The 23,094-nt window shown below is 31.6% G+C and overlaps 3 protein-coding genes and 1 long non-coding RNA gene across 4 annotated transcripts; 2 read left to right on the forward strand and 2 right to left on the reverse strand.

The window, feature by feature from the left end:
* The first annotated feature begins 5,858 nt into the window (after positions 1–5,858).
* LOC131638578 (protein LOL1) lies at positions 5,859–9,460 on the forward strand. The gene is made up of 6 exons (XM_058909145.1): positions 5,859–6,167; positions 6,274–6,426; positions 6,576–6,689; positions 6,775–6,888; positions 7,004–7,113; positions 7,416–9,460. Exons 2-6 carry the CDS (start codon positions 6,360–6,362, stop codon positions 7,452–7,454), a joined length of 444 nt encoding a protein of 147 aa, XP_058765128.1. The 5' UTR covers positions 5,859–6,167; positions 6,274–6,359; the 3' UTR covers positions 7,455–9,460.
* A 1,463-nt stretch (positions 9,461–10,923) lies between these two features.
* Positions 10,924–17,051, reverse strand: LOC131638568 (ferredoxin C 2, chloroplastic). The gene is made up of 6 exons (XM_058909135.1): positions 16,753–17,051; positions 16,552–16,615; positions 15,786–15,874; positions 14,294–14,362; positions 11,266–11,310; positions 10,924–11,168 (listed from the first exon to the last, which is right to left on the reverse strand). The coding sequence occupies exons 1-6, from the start codon at positions 16,990–16,992 to the stop codon at positions 11,124–11,126; spliced, it is 552 nt and encodes a 183-aa protein (XP_058765118.1). The 5' UTR covers positions 16,993–17,051; the 3' UTR covers positions 10,924–11,123.
* Positions 17,052–18,452: 1,401 nt separating this feature from the next.
* On the forward strand, positions 18,453–20,789 carry LOC131642960 (protein FAR1-RELATED SEQUENCE 5-like). The gene is made up of 5 exons (XM_058913135.1): positions 18,453–18,559; positions 18,648–18,715; positions 18,861–18,933; positions 19,008–19,761; positions 19,984–20,789. The coding sequence occupies exons 2-5, from the start codon at positions 18,693–18,695 to the stop codon at positions 20,787–20,789; spliced, it is 1,656 nt and encodes a 551-aa protein (XP_058769118.1). The 5' UTR covers positions 18,453–18,559; positions 18,648–18,692.
* A 328-nt stretch (positions 20,790–21,117) lies between these two features.
* LOC131606719 (uncharacterized) lies at positions 21,118–22,370 on the reverse strand. Its single transcript, XR_009284993.1, has 2 exons — positions 21,932–22,370; positions 21,118–21,350 (listed from the first exon to the last, which is right to left on the reverse strand). It is a non-coding gene; the product is annotated as an uncharacterized LOC131606719 (long non-coding RNA).
* Positions 22,371–23,094: the final 724 nt, after the last annotated feature.

Consider the following 23,094-nt stretch of genomic DNA (forward strand, 5'->3'; position numbering starts at 1 on the left):
TATGGCTTCTAATAGGAGATTGGCTTTAAGATGTGTGTATCCGAACATGGTGTGTATGTGAAGAAGGATACAAATGAAGGGGTGATAATCATTTATCTATACATAGACGATTTATTGATTGCAAGCAACGATGAAGAATGCATTTATAAGTTCAAGAGTAATCTTATGAAGGAGTTTGAGATGACCGACCTTGGCCTCATGACATACTTATTTGGTATTGAGTTCCACAAGTCCAAGAAGGGACTGCTTATGCACCCAAAAAAGGTATGCGCTTGATATTTTGAAGAAGTTTGAAATAGAACATTGCAATGCTTCCATTATCGTGGACGAATCGAGGTTGTAGTTGTCGAAGAATGAGGATGTGCAATTTGCTAATCTAAATTAATATAGGAGGATGATTGGATCCTTGTATTACTTGTGCAATATGTGACTGGATTTGGCGTTTAGTGTCGGTATTGTGAGTAGATTGATGGAGATAAAAGGTGTCTCACTTGGCAGCAGTCAAGAGGATTTTAAGATACGTCAAAGGATCTATTGGCTGCGGAATTATTTTTCCTACAATGGAAGCAGGCAGAAAATGCAATTTGTTCGATTTTACGAATTTCAATTGGTACGAAGATAAAGATGATAGAAATTCTACAGCTGGATACATCTTTATGTTGGGTGAAACACCAATATTATGGTCTTTGAATAAGGAATTGGTAGTAGTACTCTCTTCTTGTGAAGCCGAGTATATTTTCGCTTCATTGTATGTGTGTCAAGTCGTGTGGCTAATGAGTCCATTGAAGGAGCTGAGCAGCGAAAAGGGTGACGCTGTAATGCTCATGGTTGAAAATGTTTTTGCTATAAACCTTGATAAGAACCCAATTACACATGGGAGAAGCAAGCATATTGAGATGATGTTTTACTACTTGAGAGAACTTATTAGTGAAGGAAGGTTGAGATTGGGATATTGTTGAAGTGAAAATCAAGTGGCTGATTTGCTGACCAAAGGATTCACAATTGAAGTGTTCAAGAGATTGAAGAAGAACATGTGCATGGGAGACTTGGGGCACTAGAATTAAGGTGGTGTGTTGTAAAAATCATATAATCAAGTGTTGTACCCGGGTACAACTTTTTGGTAATCGTGTTACCACTATATTGATTTGTCTTGTTTAGAACATTTGTACAGGAGTATTGAGTTTTGGTAACCGGATACCACTGTGTTGAAAATTTAATTTTAGAATACCTGTAATCGGGTACTGCACTCAGGTTACAGACAAACATTTCAATTTTCTGTTTTTTCAGTTAGTTGCTTGTATTCCAATTAAATGTATATATATATATATATATATATATATATATATATATATATATATATATATATATATATATATATAATACCTTTGAGGTATCAATGTAATGAGTATGCTAGATGCAAACATTTTCACCCTCAATTATACTCGCTCTCTCTAGTTCTCTCTCTCTCTCTCTCTCTCTCTCTCTCTCTCTCTCTCTCTCTCTCTCTCTCTCTCTCTCTCCCTCTCCATTCTCAATTACTCAATTTTCACCAACCTTATGATTCTAAGTTCTAATACATATTTTCTTTCCCTTCATCACTCAAAGGTTTTTAGGCATACTTCAATAAATTCAGACAAAAATTGTTGATATTGATATGGATAAGGTGATATATGATATGAATAATTTTCAAAGTTGGATATTTTGTGAATTTGAGAGAAAAATATAATTTTTAAAATTAGGATTATGGTGTGGATTTGGAACAAGAAGTCTATTTCAAAAATATGAATTGTTTTGTTGATTTGAGATAGAATGAGGACTATCATCATTTCCAAAAATTAGATATAATCAGTTGAAACTTAAGAGTTTTAGGATCAAATTTATCATCATCATTGTCAAAGTGATACTCCTCATCCATCTGTTCAAGTATATTAGCCGAAAAATCCTTAAGGAAATCAACACATCTCCTTTGATATTTTTGAATGTCTAGTTCATTATTTTGTGGGGCATCTACAAATTATGACTCACAAAATAACACAGAGATACAAGCAACAAAACGAACTCTCTGTGTTGTTGAAGGAACAAAGTTCATTTTCCATGGAAATAACTTCAACACTCCTGGGTCCAAAATCCAAGCATTGATTGAACGAACTCTTCAAACGTCTTCTAGACTTGAGAATACCAATGGAGTTCCATAGAACTGTAAGCTTGGCAGGCAGACTAGAAACCGTGAGAGAGTTTTGTTCCTTTGGACTAGATGATTCTCCCATGAAGGTTATGTCTGCATGCCTCCAAACCTAATTGGTATTCATCTTGTAGAGTAGTGATTGGCAACCTATCTTCTTTAATACAGGGTGTTGGGAGTTGGCTCAGGGAGATTTTACAGACATTAGTGATTATCTCGACAAATGATTTGTTGGAGTTTTGTGGTTTTAAGGTTGTGTTTGAGATGTTTGGTAATTGTTGTTTATCTTTGGTCGATTTTCTAAAAAAAAGAAAGTCATCCATGGTGAATGATGTGTGAGGAAAAAAAAAGGAAAACAAGAACAATCTATTAATATAGGTTTTTTCTTTACCCACCTCACTATGGGGGTCACCCCAGCGAAAACCCCACTTTACCCTGGTTCGGAAATGCATTTCCGAAATATTTTTTTTTCTAAATTATTCCAGACTTCGGAAGTGCATTTCCGAAAAAATCCCAAAAATTGAGATTTGATTAATTCGGAGATGCATCTCCGAAAAAACAAAAAAAAAATCTAAAAATCCCAAAAATTAATTTTAGGATATTAATTAATTCATATATCATAAATTTGATATAATTTATGAGTAATGAATAATAATAATAATTATATATTTTGATATAATTTATGAGTTATGAATAATAAGATTAAAATTTAAAATAATTAAAATAATTTCACTTACAAAATTAGTTATAATTTTTTATTTATATATTTATATATTTATAATAATTATTATATATTTACAAAAAAAATTTAAAAAATTAGTGTTTTAATTTATATATTTATATATTTATATAATAATTATAATAATTATTATATATTTATAAAAATTATTATATATTTATATATTTATATATTTATATATTTATATAATAATTATTATATATTAATTATAAATATATTTATATATTTATATAATAATTAAAAAAATTAAAAAAATGAGTGTTTTAGTTTATAATAATTATTATATATTTATATAATAATTATTATATATTTATATATTATATATTTATATATTTCCCTTACAAAATTAATAATTATTATTATATATTTATATATTTCTATTCTGATTCATAATTAAAAAGAAGTTATAATTTTTTTATTTAGTTTACAAAAATTAAAAAAATATTTTGTCTTCATTTTATTTAATGAATAAATTTTATATTTAATTCTATATAATTCAAAATTTACTTATGAAATTAAAATGTTTTTGATTTATATAAGTTAGTAAAACAATTTTTAACTTTAAAATTGTTTAGGAAATTTTGATTCACCTTGATTTTATTGATTCACCTTCATTTTATTGATTCACCTTGATTTTATACCTATTAATTGTACTGATTCAGCTTGATTTTAATCTTTTAATAATTATTGAATTCTTTCGGAAGTGTATATCCGAAACATTCCAAGACCAATTTGGTCTTGAAATATTTCGGATATGCATCTCCGAAGACACCCCTCTCCCAAAAAAAGTGTTTTCGGAAATTTATCTCCGAAAATCCAAAAAAGGGTGTTTTCGGAAATGCATCTCCGAAAACACCATTTTTTTCGTGTTTTCGGAAGTGCATTTCCGAAATAAGATAAATTTTGAAAAAAAAAACATTTCGGAAATGCATTTCCGAAATAAAGGTTATTTTGGATTTTTCACCAGAGATGACCAAGAAAGTAGGGAGGTGGGTAAAGAAATTTGTTTAATATATTAATTTGCTTTTTCAAAAAATTAAAATGTGACACTTCAAATCAAGTTTGCATAAAAAGGTCATGCATTGGTGACCATAGACTAAAAGTATAGTTGTTGGTGGAGTAATGAGTTTTTCTTTATTTGCTGACGGTCCCGATTGGCTTGTTCTATGAATATCAACGTGGCTCATTGTTTACCATCTAATGTAGAGAGTAAACTCCATTGAGAAAAATGGAGTGTGGCTAACTCACGTGCTTGCATTGCATTGCACTTTGTCCAACACTAATTAAGAGGTTGGGGTTGGGTCCACTTTGTTGGTCCATTTTATTCTTTTTTTTAATGGAATAGGTTATAGGTTGTGATTTCCAACCCATTTGTAGGTCAAAAGTGTTTATTAGAGAAGCATCACTTGAACTATTTCAATTCAATGAAAAGATTTGTAAACTAGGAGTATTTCAATTCAATGAAAAGATTCGAGAACTTGCACTTCTCCATTGTATTTGCAAGCAACAAAAATAGAATTTGTTTTATTTTTTAAAAAAGGAAACAAATTGAACTAGTATTTCACTTCAATGAAAATATATGTGAACTTGCACTACTAGTACATTGCAATTGAAAGGAATAAAAATAAAAATTGTTTTATTTTTTAAAAAGAAAACAAAGAAGGAAGTAGTATATCTACCCACGACTCTTATTAAATACTAACGGATATAAATTTTTATATAAATTAGATGCATTAACTATTCAATTATTTAAAAAAGTTATAATAATATTTATTTGATTAAAAATAGCAATATTTAAAATTCATAATAACAATTATTTGATTTAGAAAAATAGTATTTAAAAATAAAATATTTACTTGAGAGAGAGATATAAATGTCTTGCATGTCTTCTCTATCGTGAATTCTCATTTTAAGAAATAATTTATATTTAATATAAAAAAGAACATAAATTATATTGATTAAATAAAATAAATTTAAAGTTAAATGAATAAACAACTTTTTTTAATTAAAATAAAGAAACAAAATTAAGTTTTAAGATAAAACTTTATATCATATATCAACCGATCATTTTGTTTGAGTGTCGCTATTGTAGTTATTTAACAGAAATATTTAGCGTGTATTTGATTTTATGGTGAAACAATTGATTATGAATTAATTAATTCTATAAAATTGATTTTAACTAAAGTGATTTGAGATTAAGTGATTTATGTTTGTATAATTTTGTGTAAAAGTGAAATAGGATTGAAATAGGATTGGAATGTTATATTATAATTTCGAGAGTGTTATTAACTTGTATTATAAGTATCATTTATTAAAAAAAATACACATCTAAACTTGACTTAGAAAAAAACTAACGATAAAAAGTAAAAGATAAAATAGGAAAAGAAGAAAAAATTCAAATGACCGCTTCCTATCCAAAATTGAGATGAATGAGCAATATCATGACAAATTATTTGTTGAAGCAAGTACATTGGAAGGTATTCAATGACCCCTGTGACTCTAACTTAACTCGAATCTTATCAATCTTGAGCATTAATGGAGTAGATGATTCATGACACCCTTGGATGACCAACATTACTAATCAATTTATTTTGTTTCTTCTAAAACTAATCTAATCAATAGAATGTCATTTTACATTATCTTCTTCAAATCACTATTTTTTCGCCTCCTAAATTTTATACTAACAATCACCACTATATAAAGGGTTATTTTGAGTTACACTCAAATATTCTTCTCATTTAAGCTTTGGATAATTTCATCTCTCTTTGATCACTAATTTAACTGTTGTATATTACCAGAAACATTTTCAACTTTTAGTCATGTTTTCCCTCTCACACATTCTCCATAATAGAATTTAAAAAAAAAAAAAAAAAACTAAAATGAAGGTTAGAAAAAGTTGCGTGTCATTCACTTAGCATATATAGCACCTCTTGAGTCTATTTTTTTCCGGTATCCATCCACTCGTATCCTTTTCCACCATTTTTTCTCTCTCTACCCCCCTTTCTTCACTATACAAACTAAACTACTAGAAAAAGTTGTCACTTTTTGCCATTGGACAATTATATTATAATACTCCCATTATACACAAATAACTTCTTGACAGTGTCTTAAATTCTTCATCCATTCTAGTCTCCATTCCTCCAACTTCATGCATGGTTTTTTATTTCAAAAAGGAGGAAGCTTTTCCTTTGACTTTCACTTTATCTGGTTTCTGATTTGATTTTCTGATACCCTTTTGCTTCCAAGGTTTCATTCTCATTCCACTGATGACAAGTTTCACCAAGTTTATTAATTAATCACTTTCTTCCCCCTCTTGCATGAATCTTTACTTTATCATTTCCTCATTTTTCAGGAGTTGAAAAAAATGGGAGAAAGTGCCTTGTTTTCTTTATAGAATTTGGTAGAGAAAGTTAAATACCTTTGAGTTAGTCTTTTAGAATGCCAGTTCCACTTGCCCCCTACCCAACTCCACCACCAGCTCCATATACACCACCACCAACAAATGGTATCTTACTCTTTTTTTTTTGTGCTTGATTTATTCATTGATGCATGTTCTCTATTTGGTCATGTCTTTGGTTACTTTATGCTGATGAAACTATGGGAGATTTGAAACTCCTCTAAGTGCATGTTTAACAAAAGTTGTTTGGTTTTCAGGTTCACAAAGTCAACTTGTGTGTTCTGGTTGTAGAAACCTTCTGGTGTATCCAGTTGGAGCTACTTCTGTATGCTGTGCTGTTTGCAATGCTGTCACAGCAGTGCCACCTCCTGGTATGATGCAAGATTCTTCCCTTATTGACCCTTTATATAATTCATGCTTTGGAGCTAAATCACAAGCATTTATGTACACTCACAGGTACAGAAATGGCTCAGTTAGTTTGTGGAGGATGCCATACTTTACTCATGTACATCCGCGGAGCGACGAGCGTTCAATGCTCTTGTTGTCACACAGTCAATCTAGCTTTGGAAGGTATTGAGCTGTTTGTTAATAATATATATCATAAGGTTTGAGCAAGCTTCAAAAACATGTTTCTTTTGAAAGGTAAATTGTCGCGATTTTGAGCATCAATTGTGTATTGTTGCAGCAAATCAGGTGGCACATGTCAATTGTGGTAACTGCAGGATGCTTCTTATGTACCAATATGGAGCAAGATCCGTGAAATGTGCAGTTTGCAATTTTGTTACCTCAGTTGGGGTCAGTATAATCTCTTGTTCCTTACTATATATGTTGACTTTTATGTATAATATATGCATCAGATGCACACACAAACCAATTGAGTTACCCCTCCCTCTGATATCGTTTTAAATCTAAAATACTAAGTTTGAAATATGCACCGTTCGATCTTGATAGTGCAGTCACAACTCGTTCTGTGACTGCATACAACCAAGAGAAACTAATAAGATATAGTTTTATTAGTGAATGAATTGGATGAATTAAAAGGGAAACTATGTGATGTAAGAAATGATTTACAATATTGTTGCTAAATAATGATGCAGGCTTCAGCAAGCACCACTGAGCAGAAGTTCAGCACCTAAGAAAAACCATATACTATAATAGCAAGGTCATTAAAGAGTCTACAACCTTGGTTTTTGCTACTTACATATCAATCTTAAGGAATAACAAAGAGTGCAAATCAGATTGAAAACTTTCTTCACATGTATAGAGTTATTTTCTCTTGCGTGACAGTGATTGTATTGAATATTTTTGTTAGAATTGGACAATTGGTGTATGAATAAGTGCATAACTATTTGTTCTAAGATTCTTGATTTTGAGAGTGCTATGAAAAATCCATATCTTTGGATAAGGTAAAATTTATTCTCTACTCAAGTGGTTGAGAAAGTTACTATGTGTGTATGTGGAGCACCCAACACCATTTATTTCTTTCACATAACTTTTTTTGCCTTTTGGAAATAGAAAAAGTCCAAGTATAGCAAAAGGGTAAAGCAGTCAAATGGACTGATTTCAACAAGATAACATCTAGGTCCAAGTCCTAGATATCATTAGATATTTCAGAATGAAATTGAGGTGAGAATTCTTTACCAGCTAGGGAAGCCTTTAGTTATTCTATGGTTTCCCTTTGTTGATTTTGACATGCATGACTAAAACCATGTTAATCAGGAATTGGATATACATTGCAGAATATGACTGTGTTCTTACCTCATCCTTTGTTAGTTTTGACTAAAAGCCGATAGTAACTCCTTCTAGATACTCATTGAGTTTTGGTCATTGATTATGTGATGAATATAAAAAAATAAGTTTTTTCTTATAAATAGAACCAGAGAGAGTATCAAACACCTACACAAACACGATAACATTATCATGTTGACACTTATAACAATTTAAGAAATTAAGAAAATGAAAGTGATTGAACGTAATCAGATGTGTTAATATTGTCGGTATCGAACTCTACCAATTTAGATACTGGACACATATTTGCTTTGAAGTATCGAACTCTACCAAGTTAGATACTGGACACATATTTGCTCTGAAGAGTCGGTGTCAATCAGTTAAATTTTGACATGGGGTGTAAACACAGAACACTTTCTGCCATGCAGTACATAACATGTTAGATTTGCAGAATACAGAGAAGTTCATTGGCGTAGCAGCAGCAACAGCTTTTTATGAATCATTAAACATTAACACCATTTTTGGTAGTGCAATGTTAAATAGCTAATGTCATTTTCAACTTTTACACTACCCAATTTCTGCTTTCAAATATTAATAACCACAAGGTGGTTGCAAATATTAATGTTAAAGTGATCTGGACAACTCTTCATGGTCCTATGATGTTGCCCCTTGTTCCCCAACAGCCTTGTTTATGTCAGCCTGTACCGTTTGAAATTTCCACAGAATATCTTGGTTACAATCATATTACAAGTGTCATGCTCAATTGAAAATCACTGTTTTGTGAGTACTAGGCTGGTGTCATTTCAAGTTAACAAGATACTTTTATTTTATTGTAACTGTCCCTTTAATACTTAGTCCTTTCCATAAGTTGTCTCTGTTGCTAACATATTAAAAAGCAAAAATAATATTATCATTATTTGTGGTTGTCACTGCAAAAGTAAGAAAACATTAAGTGCCTTTTTTTAGCTTTTGAGTGGTCTCAAATAAAGATAAAAGGGCCCAAAAATATAGTTTGGCCTATAATCATGTCTATATTACCCATTTTTGCAAAGTTGGCATTAAAACAAGTTTTGAACTAAGCAGAATGCAGAATTACCAACTTGGTGAGAAGTATGTTATGCTCTGATCCATTGGATTGAGAATCATCCATACAATTGACATCTGCAAATGACCAATATCACAACATTTTGACTAAACTGCCTCCATTCTTAATTAGGATTAGATATTACCAACTTAGTGAGATGCATCCTCGGTTCCATTGGATTGAGAATCATACAATTATGCTTAAAAGTTAGTTTAAATGGTGAGGTTGCCCTCACATATTTATACATTCAATTATCTCAGAATTTAAGTAATGTGAGACTTCAAATAATCTGCAACACAAATACATATTAAACACCCACCTTCACGGGACATGAGTCAAATGCTCACATTGCAATCCTTAACTCAGCTTTATACCATACTATGTTAAGAAATGTGATTGAACCTAACTCATACTTATAAAACTGGTTTGTAAGGTGAGAATTGTTTTCACTTATAAATATATGTTCAGACCATATATTATCTGATGTGAGACTCTTAACACACCCTCTCACGCTCAGGACTGGACATCTGGAGCGTGAAAATAAATAGTGAGTGGTCCGATAACAAAAACATGTTAGCAGATGGTCCACCGGATCTTAAACCAGACTCTAATATCATATTAAATATGTTTGAATCCTAAAAGCTAGCTTAAAGAGTGAAGTTGCCCTCACATCTTTATACATTTAACAATCTGAAAACCTAAACAATGTACGACTTCAAACAAACTTCAACAACACAAATGCATATTCAATAGTTTCTTCATGACATTGCTTCACCAATAAATGATTAAGTTTTAAAAATAATAATAATAATAATAATAATAATAATAATAATAATAATAATAATAATAATAATAATAATAATAATAATAATAATAATGTCTTTTTTGCATAATCCAATAAGTATCAATCTGTCAATTTTTTCATATGTGAGATACCCTATAGAAACAAGGCTCGTGCGAGTAGGGTATAGTGTTGTGTTGTACATTTCACTTCACCATCTTGTTCTGGAGTGACCCTTTATTAATCTACCTTTGGACCACAATGCTATTGGTATATTCTTTTGAATCTGCATTATATCTTAACTTTATGCAATTATTTGTTTCTTCATCTGGCCCAGATCATATATTTGATGCTTCTATTATAGAGCTCAAATCTAAGAGAATAGTTATTCCAAACTTTCTTTGTATTTGAAGTAAGGAAAAAAGTAGGTGCAGTCATGTTGTACAGCATACCCATTAACAAATGTCTAAACAATACAATAAACTATCTTGATTCAATATAACCAGTAAGAAATTTCATTTAATCAAATCATTTTTTTTATTTAGAAATCGATTAAATTACCTTTAGTAATTAATTAACATTTATTCATTTTTTAATTGGTCATTAATTTTTGTCTGATTTTATTGTTAGTTGTTGAGAGGATAACTACTAGATAAAGATGAACTTTTCCTCATTTTAAAGTCAGCCAACCTCTTTATTCTGTCAAATTCACGTGAATTGAGATGCCTTATCCACAAGTGTGTTTGGTTCAGCATTAATTCAGTGTAAAGGTGCATCCTGTCCAAATTAATTGCCGAATTCCTTTCCAATTGAACAACATTGTAACATGATCCAAAAGCATGTCAAATCCTCTATACTATGCAAATGATAATAATGTATATGATAACAAAATGACAGCAGAGAATACAAATAAAAACATAGGGGGAATAAGAGTTTTGAAGCACGGACACACACATAAAGACACAAACAATGAATATGACATTAAGACTAACATGTAGACACTAACCATAACTTACCAAAATGAAAATATAATTTGAGAAAATGAAAATAATAGAATATAATCACATGAGTATATGTTAGTGTAGTGCGAGTGTCGAAAACTAACACATATTGGACACTCGAACATGTCTTTAACTTGAAATTCCAGTGGTACATATGAAAAGAATGAAGGAAAGAAAACTTGCATTCTTTGAATATAGTTTTTTACCCAGGTTACTCGTCACCCATAGCCAACTCCAAGGCATAGTCATCTCTTTCCTGTATATGAATTGTGTGTTAAAAAGGTCACATTTATCAAAGACAACAGTAGGTAACCTTATTCCCACAAAAAATAGTCATATATAACATAACTTACCACTGGTCCTCTTGCAAAATAACGTCCAAACTGAAGCCAATATACCTGAGTGAGTCATGGATAGCATATATTATTCATAAGCAAATGATATAACAGCAACAATGATGGTAATTTAAATTAGCCTCAAAAGCACAAGATAGTTTAAGATATCGTACGTAAATATTCAATGACAGAACAAATATATTATGCAAATATCCTAATTCTTCTCCTCAAGTTGCTCTTTTCAAGCTTCCTATAAACTAAAACTTCGAGTTAGATGATCATCAATCCAAAATAATTGATTATAATAGTTCACTTCAAGAAAGTGGAAAGATGCTCGGAGGAAATTTTCGAGTAAGTTAAAGGATCAGATAATGGGATTCTTTGCCTTTCACAATATTTGGAAGTGTGAAGCACCGTCGAAGTCAGTGAATTTGGGTAGCAAATACATCTAGATCAGGTTCTTACTAGAATCAATTTGCAACTGAGGGGTAATCCGCACACGGAGAGCGTGTCTTGCTTGTTCACTGGTCTAGTGCTGTAAAAATAGGATCGTCTTTTCATACATTGTGATTTTGTCTCTCGTATTTGGTATAATTCGTTCGGTTGGCTGGGATTTATTTTGGTTATTTCACAGGATCCATTCTTCGCCTATGCAGGGTTTGTGGGTCTTGGTAACACTAAGAAAACCAAGGCTTTAATGCTAGTTTGGTTGTGTACCGTCCGGTCAATTTGGTTAGCTAGGAACATAGATTACTTAACAGTTCAGTGGAAACGTGGAGAAAGTAGCAACAAAAAAAAATGAAGTTCTCGTTTGGCAGTGGTTTCTCGGGAGGTTGGCCAAGACATGGTGTATGTATTATGCACGATGTTGGAATCCTGTAAGAGATAACATAGTTGTTATCAGTCGCCACGGCAGTTTTTCTGGCTTTGATCTCTGCCGCCTAGCTTGGTTCTCTTTGGTTTCTAGTTCCATTTTTTCCTTAATCAGCATTTCCTTTCAATTGTATTCTGGTGTGGGACACGGGTCTGGTGTACGGAGTAGGGGGCTATGGTTTCCGCAGCTGTGTTGGTGTCCTGCAGCTGTCCGTGCCTGTTTGGTTTACTTCAGGCTATGATTTTGCTTGGAATTTTTTTATAACTTCCGTTTTATGTTTTGTTATGGTTTAGGAGTTATCTTCCCCTCTGGTGTGTGTTTCTTACTATCTCCTTCTACTGCCTAAATTTGAATAAATCGCATTAACTCTGATCATTTGACCAAAATGAGAAATGATCTTTGCAAGCAACTTCACAAAACTAGGAGAGTTCAAGGATAGCAATTAAAAGTTCCAAACAAGAGGAAAATTTAGAATTTAGGAAAATCAGTAAGTTTGGCAATCAAATCAGGGAACACCGGGAGTCATGGCCAACATCATGCCACCATTGTTATGATTAGTTGTAACTCCTCCTTCATTGCAGTCCGCCCCTAGTCTGCATAGATTGTGGCATTTGGCTTGTCTTCATTGCAGTTACCAACACCTACATTGTGTTGGGTTTGAAGGAGTGGAGTTTAGTCTCACATTGTTTAAAGATATGACATATGTTGTTTTTATATGTGGGGGCAATCCTCACTTTATAAGTCAATTTTGTAAGGTTAAGTTAAGTTCAGCCACAACTTTATTGGTATCAGAGCCCATCTAGATTCATTGTTCGGCTTCCCGCATCATCCATGCTTCGGGCTCATTGAGGCCTGAGCGTGAGGGGGGTGTTGGAAATTCCGCCTTCATTGCGGCCTATTATGATTCATAAATGGAAAATGTGTAAACCCTGAAACTATGTTGATTTGAAAAGCATGTGCAATAAACATCGACCTTTAAGTTGTATAATTAGGTATTCAAGAGACTTAGACTTTCCACAACGATCAATTGATACCTTTTCCTAATCTTATGACTTCCTTATATACACTAACAACAACTACACTTTAATCTTTTAGTGTAGTCAATTACATAGCGTTATATTCCCTATTTCCCTCCAATTTCTTCTTCTGTATACCTTCCCAAATAAAATCTCAGCTAAGCTACCTATCACAAAGAAGCTGAGAACATAGTTTTCTTTAAATAACATCTATGGTTTAAGCCTCGTGAATGGAAAACAAAATAGACACTAGAAAAGCTTTGTTCCCTTAAGTGAATCCATCCGACTTGACTTGGATTCACCGAAGTCCAATATGACTTTCGAACAGCAAGGGTTTCTAAAGCAAAAAGGTACTACTAAAACAAAATAAATATAAAATAAGGACATAGGAGTGACTCCTAAGGATCATGTAAAATATTCTAGAGTATTCAAAGGTACAACAAAGATATTATGAATATTTTGCAGATAAACTAACAAGATAAAAATTAAAAACATCACATTTGTGTTCATTTGATATGGCATCGATTTAAGCAGTTATCATAAAGTTCAAGTTATGATTTGGCATCTTTTGTTGGTATAAACATGCATAAGCTCTTTTGATATTAATAATTAAGTCAAGTTCTAGTGAGTACAAGCTAAAGCCATTAATACTCTTAAGAATACTACAATGTACCAACGCCTATTGTTCTAAGTAGCTAAAAATTTAGTTTTCCTTAAACAAAATCCTCGGATTAAGTCCTGTGATTGGAAGAAGTAATAGGCATTATGAAAGCTTTGTTCTTTTAATTGAGTTCAACTGGCCTGACTTGGACTAGCCAAAATTCAATATGACTTTCAAACAGCACAGGTTTCAAGAGCAAAAAAGACTACTAAAACTAATTAAACAGGGAACAAAACATAAATAAAATGAACAAGGAAATTCCTAAGGTTGCATCATCAATTAGATGACTAATTGTTTCCAGTATATATCCTAAAATCAAGTGAACTATTCAGGAACATTGAAAGGTACAACGAAGATATTATGAGATATTTTGTAGATTGATGTATTAACAAAATTAAAGTTAAAAACATCTCCTTAGAGTTGATTTGATTTGGCATCTATTCAAACATTTAGTTATCATACAGTGCAAGTTATGATCGCAATATTGCTTGTTACCTCATCTTCATCTTGAGTTTCTACTTCAAGGTCAGAGCATGGGAAACTCACACAAAGAAGTGCATAACCCTGAAATGAAACAAAAATCTCACAAACATTTCCAACTGAGAAATAAGAGACATTGGAGTTTGCAACAATAATGATAATGTGATGAATAAAACGTTTTCCCCGCAATTAACTACTATTAGTGGAAAATAAATGTTGCATAGCAAATGGCTTCAAACTATCCATTAGCTAGAAAATATCATTGTTCTGTTGTAGGCAGAGTAGGTAATCCCAGATACTGGTGCGGAGCGAGCGACCTCAAAAATGGAATAGCGGGATGGCCACTATTTGATCATTTTTTGGACAAATTACATAAATAATAATAATTATAAACATATGAAGTGTAGAGGGAAGAACAAAGTGCAGAGAAAGGTGAGGGAGGAACCTTTTTCTTTGGAACAACTGAAGTGCAAAAACGTTGGTGAAGGAAGGTTAGGGTGGAGTATCATATCAAATTTGATTGAAAAATCCAAAATTACCCTTAAAATGTTTTAAACTTGAGGCTAGTTTCAATTTTTCAGAGGGGAAAAAGATAGCGGGATAGAAACCACTCTAGGCCAGGAACCGCTACGCCCCCGCTACCGGCTATTTACCCAATAGCAGACGATATAGTGTTCTGCACTGCTAAGACTCTTCCCATAGCGGTCGGCCTCCGCTCTGCTCTGCTCTGCTATAGCGCTGCTATTGGCTGCTATTGACTTCTCTGGTTGTAGGTATATCTAATCTATTCGTTTGTGCAAGGGCCCTTGAATTGAAACACCAACCAAGAAATCAAAATGCTAATAATACGTACAATCATAAGAGGAATATACAAGAAAAACGAGTCTGACAAGCCAAACTTCTACTTTTAATAAGTAAATCCTTTTCAATTCTCATTCTTATTTTAAAAGCTAAAATGAACCAAAAAAAGCCGTGCTTATGCTTTTGTCTTTTGAAATTTTTTTAGTGCAAGTGATTCAGTGAAGTTAACATTCAAAAAGGATGAACAACATAGGCATTGTAGGCATTGTAGTTCATTTTATGTGATATTAAAGGAAAAAAATAACTACAAGCTCAGTTCAGTGCATTGGCACTGCGATAGGACACAGTTTTCAATGTGCTCTTTCTCGGAAAATGAATAAAGTAAACTTATAGACAGGTTTGACATCATACAGACACATTTAGTATTGGCATGTCAAAACTGAAATGAAGTAAATAGTTCCATACGACTACAACCACAATCCGTCCCTCTCTATAGTAACATGCATAAAGTATATTATTTATCACCCTAAGTGTCTTCCATTCCACATCAAATTTTAAAGGAAAAAAATAGGGCAAAAAAATCTGATTCTCTCTTTTGGCATCGTTGAAGATAATCATGCATTCCAACAAATCATCATGCATTTCTACTTAACAAATCAAAATGACCAATTCAATTAAAAATATGCGTAGACATAGTTGGACATGCCTGCTCTCTCAATTCGGCAGATATCCCAAGTGCCTCTGGCTGTCTAATCTTCCCACTCTTTACCCGAACAGCACAGCTTGTACAACATCCTGCCATAAAAAGTATCAAATAAGCAAACCTCTATCAGGAAACCAGCAATAATATCATAAACCAAAAAGAAACCGATCTAGATGGAAACAGAAGCAGCAGAGAAAACAAGTGTCAGAGATGCATTAGATGACCTACAAAGGAAAATTGTGGAGGACTAAGTTCCCAATTGGAGAGAAATTGAATTTTATACTAGCTTACATTAATCAAAATTCCATTTGTAATTCAACTATACATGGAAAAAAAGGAATCTCTCACTGGTATATCCGTATATAAGGGCCATTATTAACAATTGAAGAAAAAATTGAAACAAATATGATAGGTTCATATCATTCTTCCACTCATGGGTATCAAATCGAGAATCAAATTTTGAATCTCTGAAGACCTACTACTTTTCGAATCATTAACCAAAAGATACAATACCAACACAAATATGAAATTTAAAGTAAAAACAAGTATCATAACAGACATATAAGCTAATATATCACCTACTCAAGATAAGATTCATGTTCATAATAGATACACACTACAATGTGTATCTATTAGTTTTATTTTTGTATCAAATCAAGATATGACATGCATGTATAGTAAGCTTCTGATAACTATGCTTCCGATAAATAACACTTCAAAAAACCTAATTTCGAATAGATAACAGTAGGATAAGAGTAAGAGTAAATACCATGCCTGCAGGCAAATGGAAGGGTAATATCCTGAGACTCAGCAGTATGCAATATATATTGATCCTGCATTTCACAAACATACCCACATTATTATTTTTTCAAACAGAACAAAAATAGCATTAAAGTAGAAAATTGAATTCAAGCAAGTTGTTGAAACAGTGAAGCAACATGCTAGGGTTAAAGCATCGATGTGATCATACCTCAGGAACGAGAAATTCGTGAACAATTCCGCGTTCTCTATCGTGGACTTTGACCTTATGGCTAGGAGCTTCAACATTCGGATACCGGAAATCGGTTCTGCCCAACGCTACCAGCGGTGCTTGAAGCTCCGCTGTTGCCACCGTCGTCTTGCGGAAGCTTCTGGAAGGAGAAGACTGTGGCTTTGTAGTGACAAATGGAATGGAAGAAGTACCAGGAATTCGAAGAAGGGGTAGCGCCATTTTTTTTTCTTGCTGTTTCTTCAAAGTGCTGAAAAGCACATAGTTACGGGATAACGAGAGCGAGTTAACACCCGCGCTCTCAACCAACCGTTAGATTCTATTCCAATTGATAATTAACACGTGTACGATCTTCAAAACTCGCCCTGGGATTCTAGCTGACGTATTTTGTCCTAATTTTTATTTAGCAGTATTTTTTTTAGAGTATGTTTAGTCCGAGGTAGAAGATGGGAGAGTAGAGAATATTTATAATTAAATGTGTTTAATTTAATTTTTAACAGGGATGGAAAGCAAAATCTCTCTAAATGACAATTTTTGCGACTCTCGAATTGAAGGAATTCAGAGATGAGAGGAGGGAAAGTGAGTTTTAATATTTAATAAATTAATATATTTATTAAAATATCCTTAATTTTTAAAATTATTATTTTCTTTCGTGTTCTTGCTTTTCTTTTTTGTGATTTTTTTTCTAATGCTTGCATCAACTTGTTATAATTATTTTTCACCTTCAAATTATTTTTTATTTTTGATTTAATAAAAATTATAATCACTGTAATTTTTTGTTTTTTATTATAATTTATTTTATGTATTCAAAAAGTGTTTTTACCATATAGTTTATTTTGTGTCGAGAGTTATAATACAAATCAAGTGTATTCAATTTTTTAATATTATATAATAACTTATAACTTTTCAATCAGTCAATAATATAAATATTATTTCCAAAAAAAATATATTTATGAAATTTTCACTTTTAAATATCATATCATTTATATAAAATTACAAGGATAGAAATGTAAATTATTATTAAAATATCTCTCCTCCCCTTGTGAACCAAACATATTTTTAAACGAAATATCTCCCCTCCTCTCATGTGAATCAAACACACACACATATATATATATACATATATATATATATATATATATATATATATATATATATATATATATATATATATATATATATATATATATATATATATATATATATATATATATATATATATATATATATATATATATAGGAGCGTATCCGGTGAGAACTGATAACTTTTGTGAGAAATGAGAACTACAAATATCAACCGCAAGATATAATTAACGATTCAGATTTTAAAATTCTAATTCAAGAACACGGTAATCTTTCCTTACCGAAAAATTATTTTATTTTCTAAAATTACACTGTGTAATAAATTGAGTCTCCCTTTAAGCTTAGAGCATCTCCAATGGTGCAACCCATTTTTGGGTTCTTTATGGGTCCCACTAGCCACATCATCTTAAAATAATTTTTATAATTTTTATTTTAATTGTATAATTCTAAAAAGTTATTATTGGGCCCACAACTTTACCTCATAAACTAATTTGATTGGGTAGCACAATTTTTTCATAGTTGCATTGCAATGCAATGGTACTATGATGTGGCATGTCTAGGTAGAGAACTTATTAGAAGGAACTACCATTGGAGATGGTCTTATAGGGTTTTATACTTTGTCTTCAACCTATCATATACTGCCGCCATCTTTTAATAATGAGTACTATCTCAAAGTTTTCTACTATTCATTGACAGAGAAGAAAAGGTATTCACGTGATCTTTTCAACTATTTTTTTATACTTTTCATTCTATTAATGTATTAAATTAATTACTTTTTCTTATTTCTTATGAAGTGTTTGTAATCCGTAATCCGTTGCCGATTTTCTCTCATCGGTACAATGGCTTCTATTTCAATGGAGAGGTAAGAGAGTGTAATGATTTTTAAACCTTTATCTCAATTTTGTTTTGAGTTTTATATTTTATTTTATCTTTAAAGTATTATTTGTTTTATTTTTTATTTAAATTTAAAATTATAATACATGTATTTTATTCTTTTTGAATTAAAGTTTGGGGTCGAGCGAAGATGATGAACCAACACTTAATACTACACAAGGTGTTCATATACTAAAATCGGTGCAGGTAATTATAGTTATTTATATATACATAAATGAGTTATATTTCAATTTCAATTTTAATTTTTTTATTTGTTGTAGACAAATCAAGAGGTTCTAAATTGTGACGAAGAAATCAAACCTAAAGTAGGACAACTTTTTGATTCACTTGAAGATGGTGAAATTTTTTACAAAAAATATGCACACACTGTTGGATTTAGTGTGCGTTGCTCATCAGAAAATAAAAATAAAGATGGTGTTGTACGTTGGAAGTATTTTGTTTGCTCAAAAGAGGGTTACAACCCAAATGTATCAAAAGACAAAGAAGTGACTGAATCAGGAGTTAAACTCAAGAGGAGAAGTCTTACTAGAGAAGGATGTGAGGCAAAAGTTGCTTTCAAACTATTAGAGGGAGGTAAGTATGAGCTAACTCGATTTCAAGAAAGTCATACTCATGTACTTGCCTCTCCTAAAAAGAGACAATTTCTTAGATCGGCAAGAAAAGTGAATCATATTCATAAGAGTATAATGTATGCAAATAGTAGAGCAAATATTGGTCCTTCAAAAACATACCACTTGTTGAAGGAACAACTAGGTGGTTATGAAAATATTGGGTGCACACAGAGAGATCTACAAAATTGTTTTAGAGATTTAAAGACCTTAATTAAAGATTCGGATGCATATGTCTTCATTGATAACTTTAAAAGGAAGCAAGAAATGAATCCATCATTTTATTTTGCATATGAGGTTGATGTTGAAGATCGGTTGAAATATGTTTTCTGGGCAGATGGAATTTGTAGAAAAAATTACTCCTTATTTGGAGATGTGATGTCGTTCGACACTACATATGAAACAAATAAATATTCCATGATATTTGCACCATTTACTGGAGTGAACCATCATAGGCAATCTGTTACTTTTGGAGCTGCCTTCTTAGCAAATGAGAAAGCTGATTCATTCATTTGGTTATTTGAAAAGTTTTTGGAAGCTATGCGAGGAAATAAACCAAATCTTATAATAACAGATCAAGACCCTGCCATGAAAATCGCAATTGAAAAGGTCTTTGATTCTTCTTCACATAGGTTTTGTATGTGGCATATCATGAAAAAAGTTTCTGAAAAGGTGGGTGTTTCCTTGAATTCCAATGATGATTTCAACAATAAATTTAAGTCATGTGTTTGGGGATCAGATACTCCCGACAAATTTGAAGCAACGTGGAAATCCATCATGATTGAGTTTGGATTGGAAAAGAATGAATGGCTTTCACACATGTATAATATTCGAAATATGTGGATCCCAGCTTACTTCAGAGATATATTTTTGGGTGGCATATTGAGAACAACCTCAAGATCAGAAAGTGAAAATTCCTTCTACGGTAACTTTTTAAATCCTACTATTGGTTTGGTTGAATTTTGGATGAGATTTGAGTCTGCTATAGAAGCTCAAAGACATAAAGAGTTACTTGCTGATAATACTTCACTTCACTCTTTACCAATATTAAAATTAAATCGTGGACTAGAGAGGCATGGTAGAGATATTTACACTCGTGAAAACTTTTATATATTTCAAAATGAATTATGGATTGGATGTATAGACTGCGGGGTAGAAAATATAAACCAAAAAGATGGTGTGGATGTATTGCATATAGTTGATAATAGTGAAACAAATGGTAAAGTAAGCGAGTCTTTTATTGGTTTTGATATTCCTAAAGAAGTGAAAATTCATCCACCACAAATTTCAAAGACAAAAGGAAGTGGTAAACGAATTAAAGGAGGAAAAGAAAAGGCTATTGAACAACAACAAAAAAGATCCAGGCTTTGTAAAGCATGTGGCCAATATGCATATCATGATACTCGTAATTGTCCTACGAAATCATCTGCCTAAGATAGAACTCTTAGTCTTGTTTTTGAGTTTGAAAGAATTGCTTTTTCTTTTCTTGCTATCTGTTGGAATTATTTATTTATAAGGATCTATTTTGTTTTATAGATAATTCAATTTAGAACATAAAGCAATTTTATTTAAGTTTAAATTTGTTGTTTTATTTGATTTCTAGTTTGAAAATCATCCTTCTTTTTTAATATGTTAATTTTATAAGCCACATCTTATACGCAAACTCAAGTTCTTGGAATTTTTAAAGAATTTATGGCTCATAGAATGAAAAAGTATATATATTTATGTACATAATAATAATACTGCTTATACAAAAAAAAGAAAAAACTAACTTTGTGCTCAGACTTCATTCATTTGTACAATAAATAAGAATAAGTACATTATACATTGAGATAACTAGTCAAAGTACAATATCTATATGAAGAGAAATTGTCTAGATTGATTTTGTTTCAATGTTTGAACTTGATCCTCTTTTTTTGCTTCAGTGTTTGATTTTGCCACTCATTTTTGCCCCATTGCTTGGTCTTGCTTTGTTATTTCTAGTTTGTTCTCTACCTGTCATTGTAGTAAACTTGTCATTATGTATTAAACAATGCAATTTAATAACACTTGTAATCTGAATTAGTTACAGTAAATGCAATATAAACTAGTTCAATTTTATCCTATAAAATAATCATAGCATAACACTATTTGTAAATCCAGTTACAGTATCCTAATTAATATTTGATCACCTCATTGAGAGGTAAATGAATCATAAACCAACACAAATAAATGGATGCAGCAAACTGAAATTTAAATATCTAGCAAACAAGCAAAGAAAATGATGAAATATCAAGATCATATGAATAAATTAACGGGAAAAAATAAATGCATGAAAAGGTTATAATTAGACACATGAAATCAGTAAACAAAATTCAAATAGGGAGAGACATACTACTAGAAGTTTAAAACTTTAGTATCAATTTAAAAATTAAGAGAAAGATCTACAGAGGCATAATATTTCCACGAGACATCAAGGCACTTGACATTTTAACAAACACTTGGAGGGCATAATTTAGTTCTTCAAATAATTATGGTAAACAAGATGTAGAAACAACTAATTCTCCAAACAATTAACTAGAAAACAAATATTTTACCTATTCGTGAATCTAGAGCTGGTATTTTCGATATGTATGCTGAAATTGTTATTTTGTGAATCGATGAACAACAATCTTTCAAAATAAGCATTGTCGATATTCTTTACCATTGATTTAAGTTGTAAAACTGGATCGGCGATGATTTTATTCATATCTTGAGATTTCTTCTTGACATCATCAAAGAATCAGAAAAATAAAGTCGAATTGGTGAGAAATACGTATTCGGACCGGTTGAGTTTGGGGCGTAGCCATCAAGATGCAATTGAAGATATTCCTATTCGAGTTCTTCTGGTTGTGCCCTTTGCTGCAAGATGTTGAGCCACTTTGTTGAAGAATTGTAAGTTGCTTACGGTGGGTTGCCCCATTGAGATAAAGCTTTAAAAATCATTACACTCTCTTACCTCTCCATTGAAATAGAAGCCATTGTACCGATGAGAGAAAATCGGCAACGGATTACGGATTACAAACACTTCATAAGAAATAAGAAAAAGTAACAAATTTAATACATTAATAGAATGAAAAGTATAAAAAAAATAGTTGAAAAGATCACGTGAATACCTTTTCTTCTCTGTCAATGAATAGTAGAAAACTTTGAGATAGTACTCATTATTAAAAGATGGCGGCAGTATATGATAGGTTGAAGACAAACACAGTGTAATTTTAGAAAATAAAATAATTTTTCGGTAAGGAAAGATTACCGTGTTCTTGAATTAGAATTTTAAAATCTGAATCGTTAATTATATCTTGCGGTTGATATTTGTAGTTCTCATTTCTCACAAAAGTTATCAGTTCTCACCGGATACGCTCCCTATATATAGGAGCGTATCCGGTGAGAACTGATAACTTTTGTGAGAAATGAGAACTACAAATATCAACCGCAAGATATAATTAACGATTCAGATTTTAAAATTCTAATTCAAGAACACGGTAATCTTTCCTTACCGAAAAATTATTTTATTTTCTAAAATTACACTGTGTAATAAATTGAGTCTCCCTTTAAGCTTAGAGCATCTCCAATGGTGCAACCCATTTTTGGGTTCTTTATGGGTCCCACTAGCCACATCATCTTAAAATAATTTTTATAATTTTTATTTTAATTGTATAATTCTAAAAAGTTATTATTGGGCCCACAACTTTACCTCATAAACTAATTTGATTGGGTA

This window comes from Vicia villosa, linkage group LG1 (genome assembly GCF_029867415.1).
Source record: "Vicia villosa cultivar HV-30 ecotype Madison, WI linkage group LG1, Vvil1.0, whole genome shotgun sequence".
Lineage (NCBI taxonomy): Eukaryota > Viridiplantae > Streptophyta > Magnoliopsida > Fabales > Fabaceae > Vicia > Vicia villosa.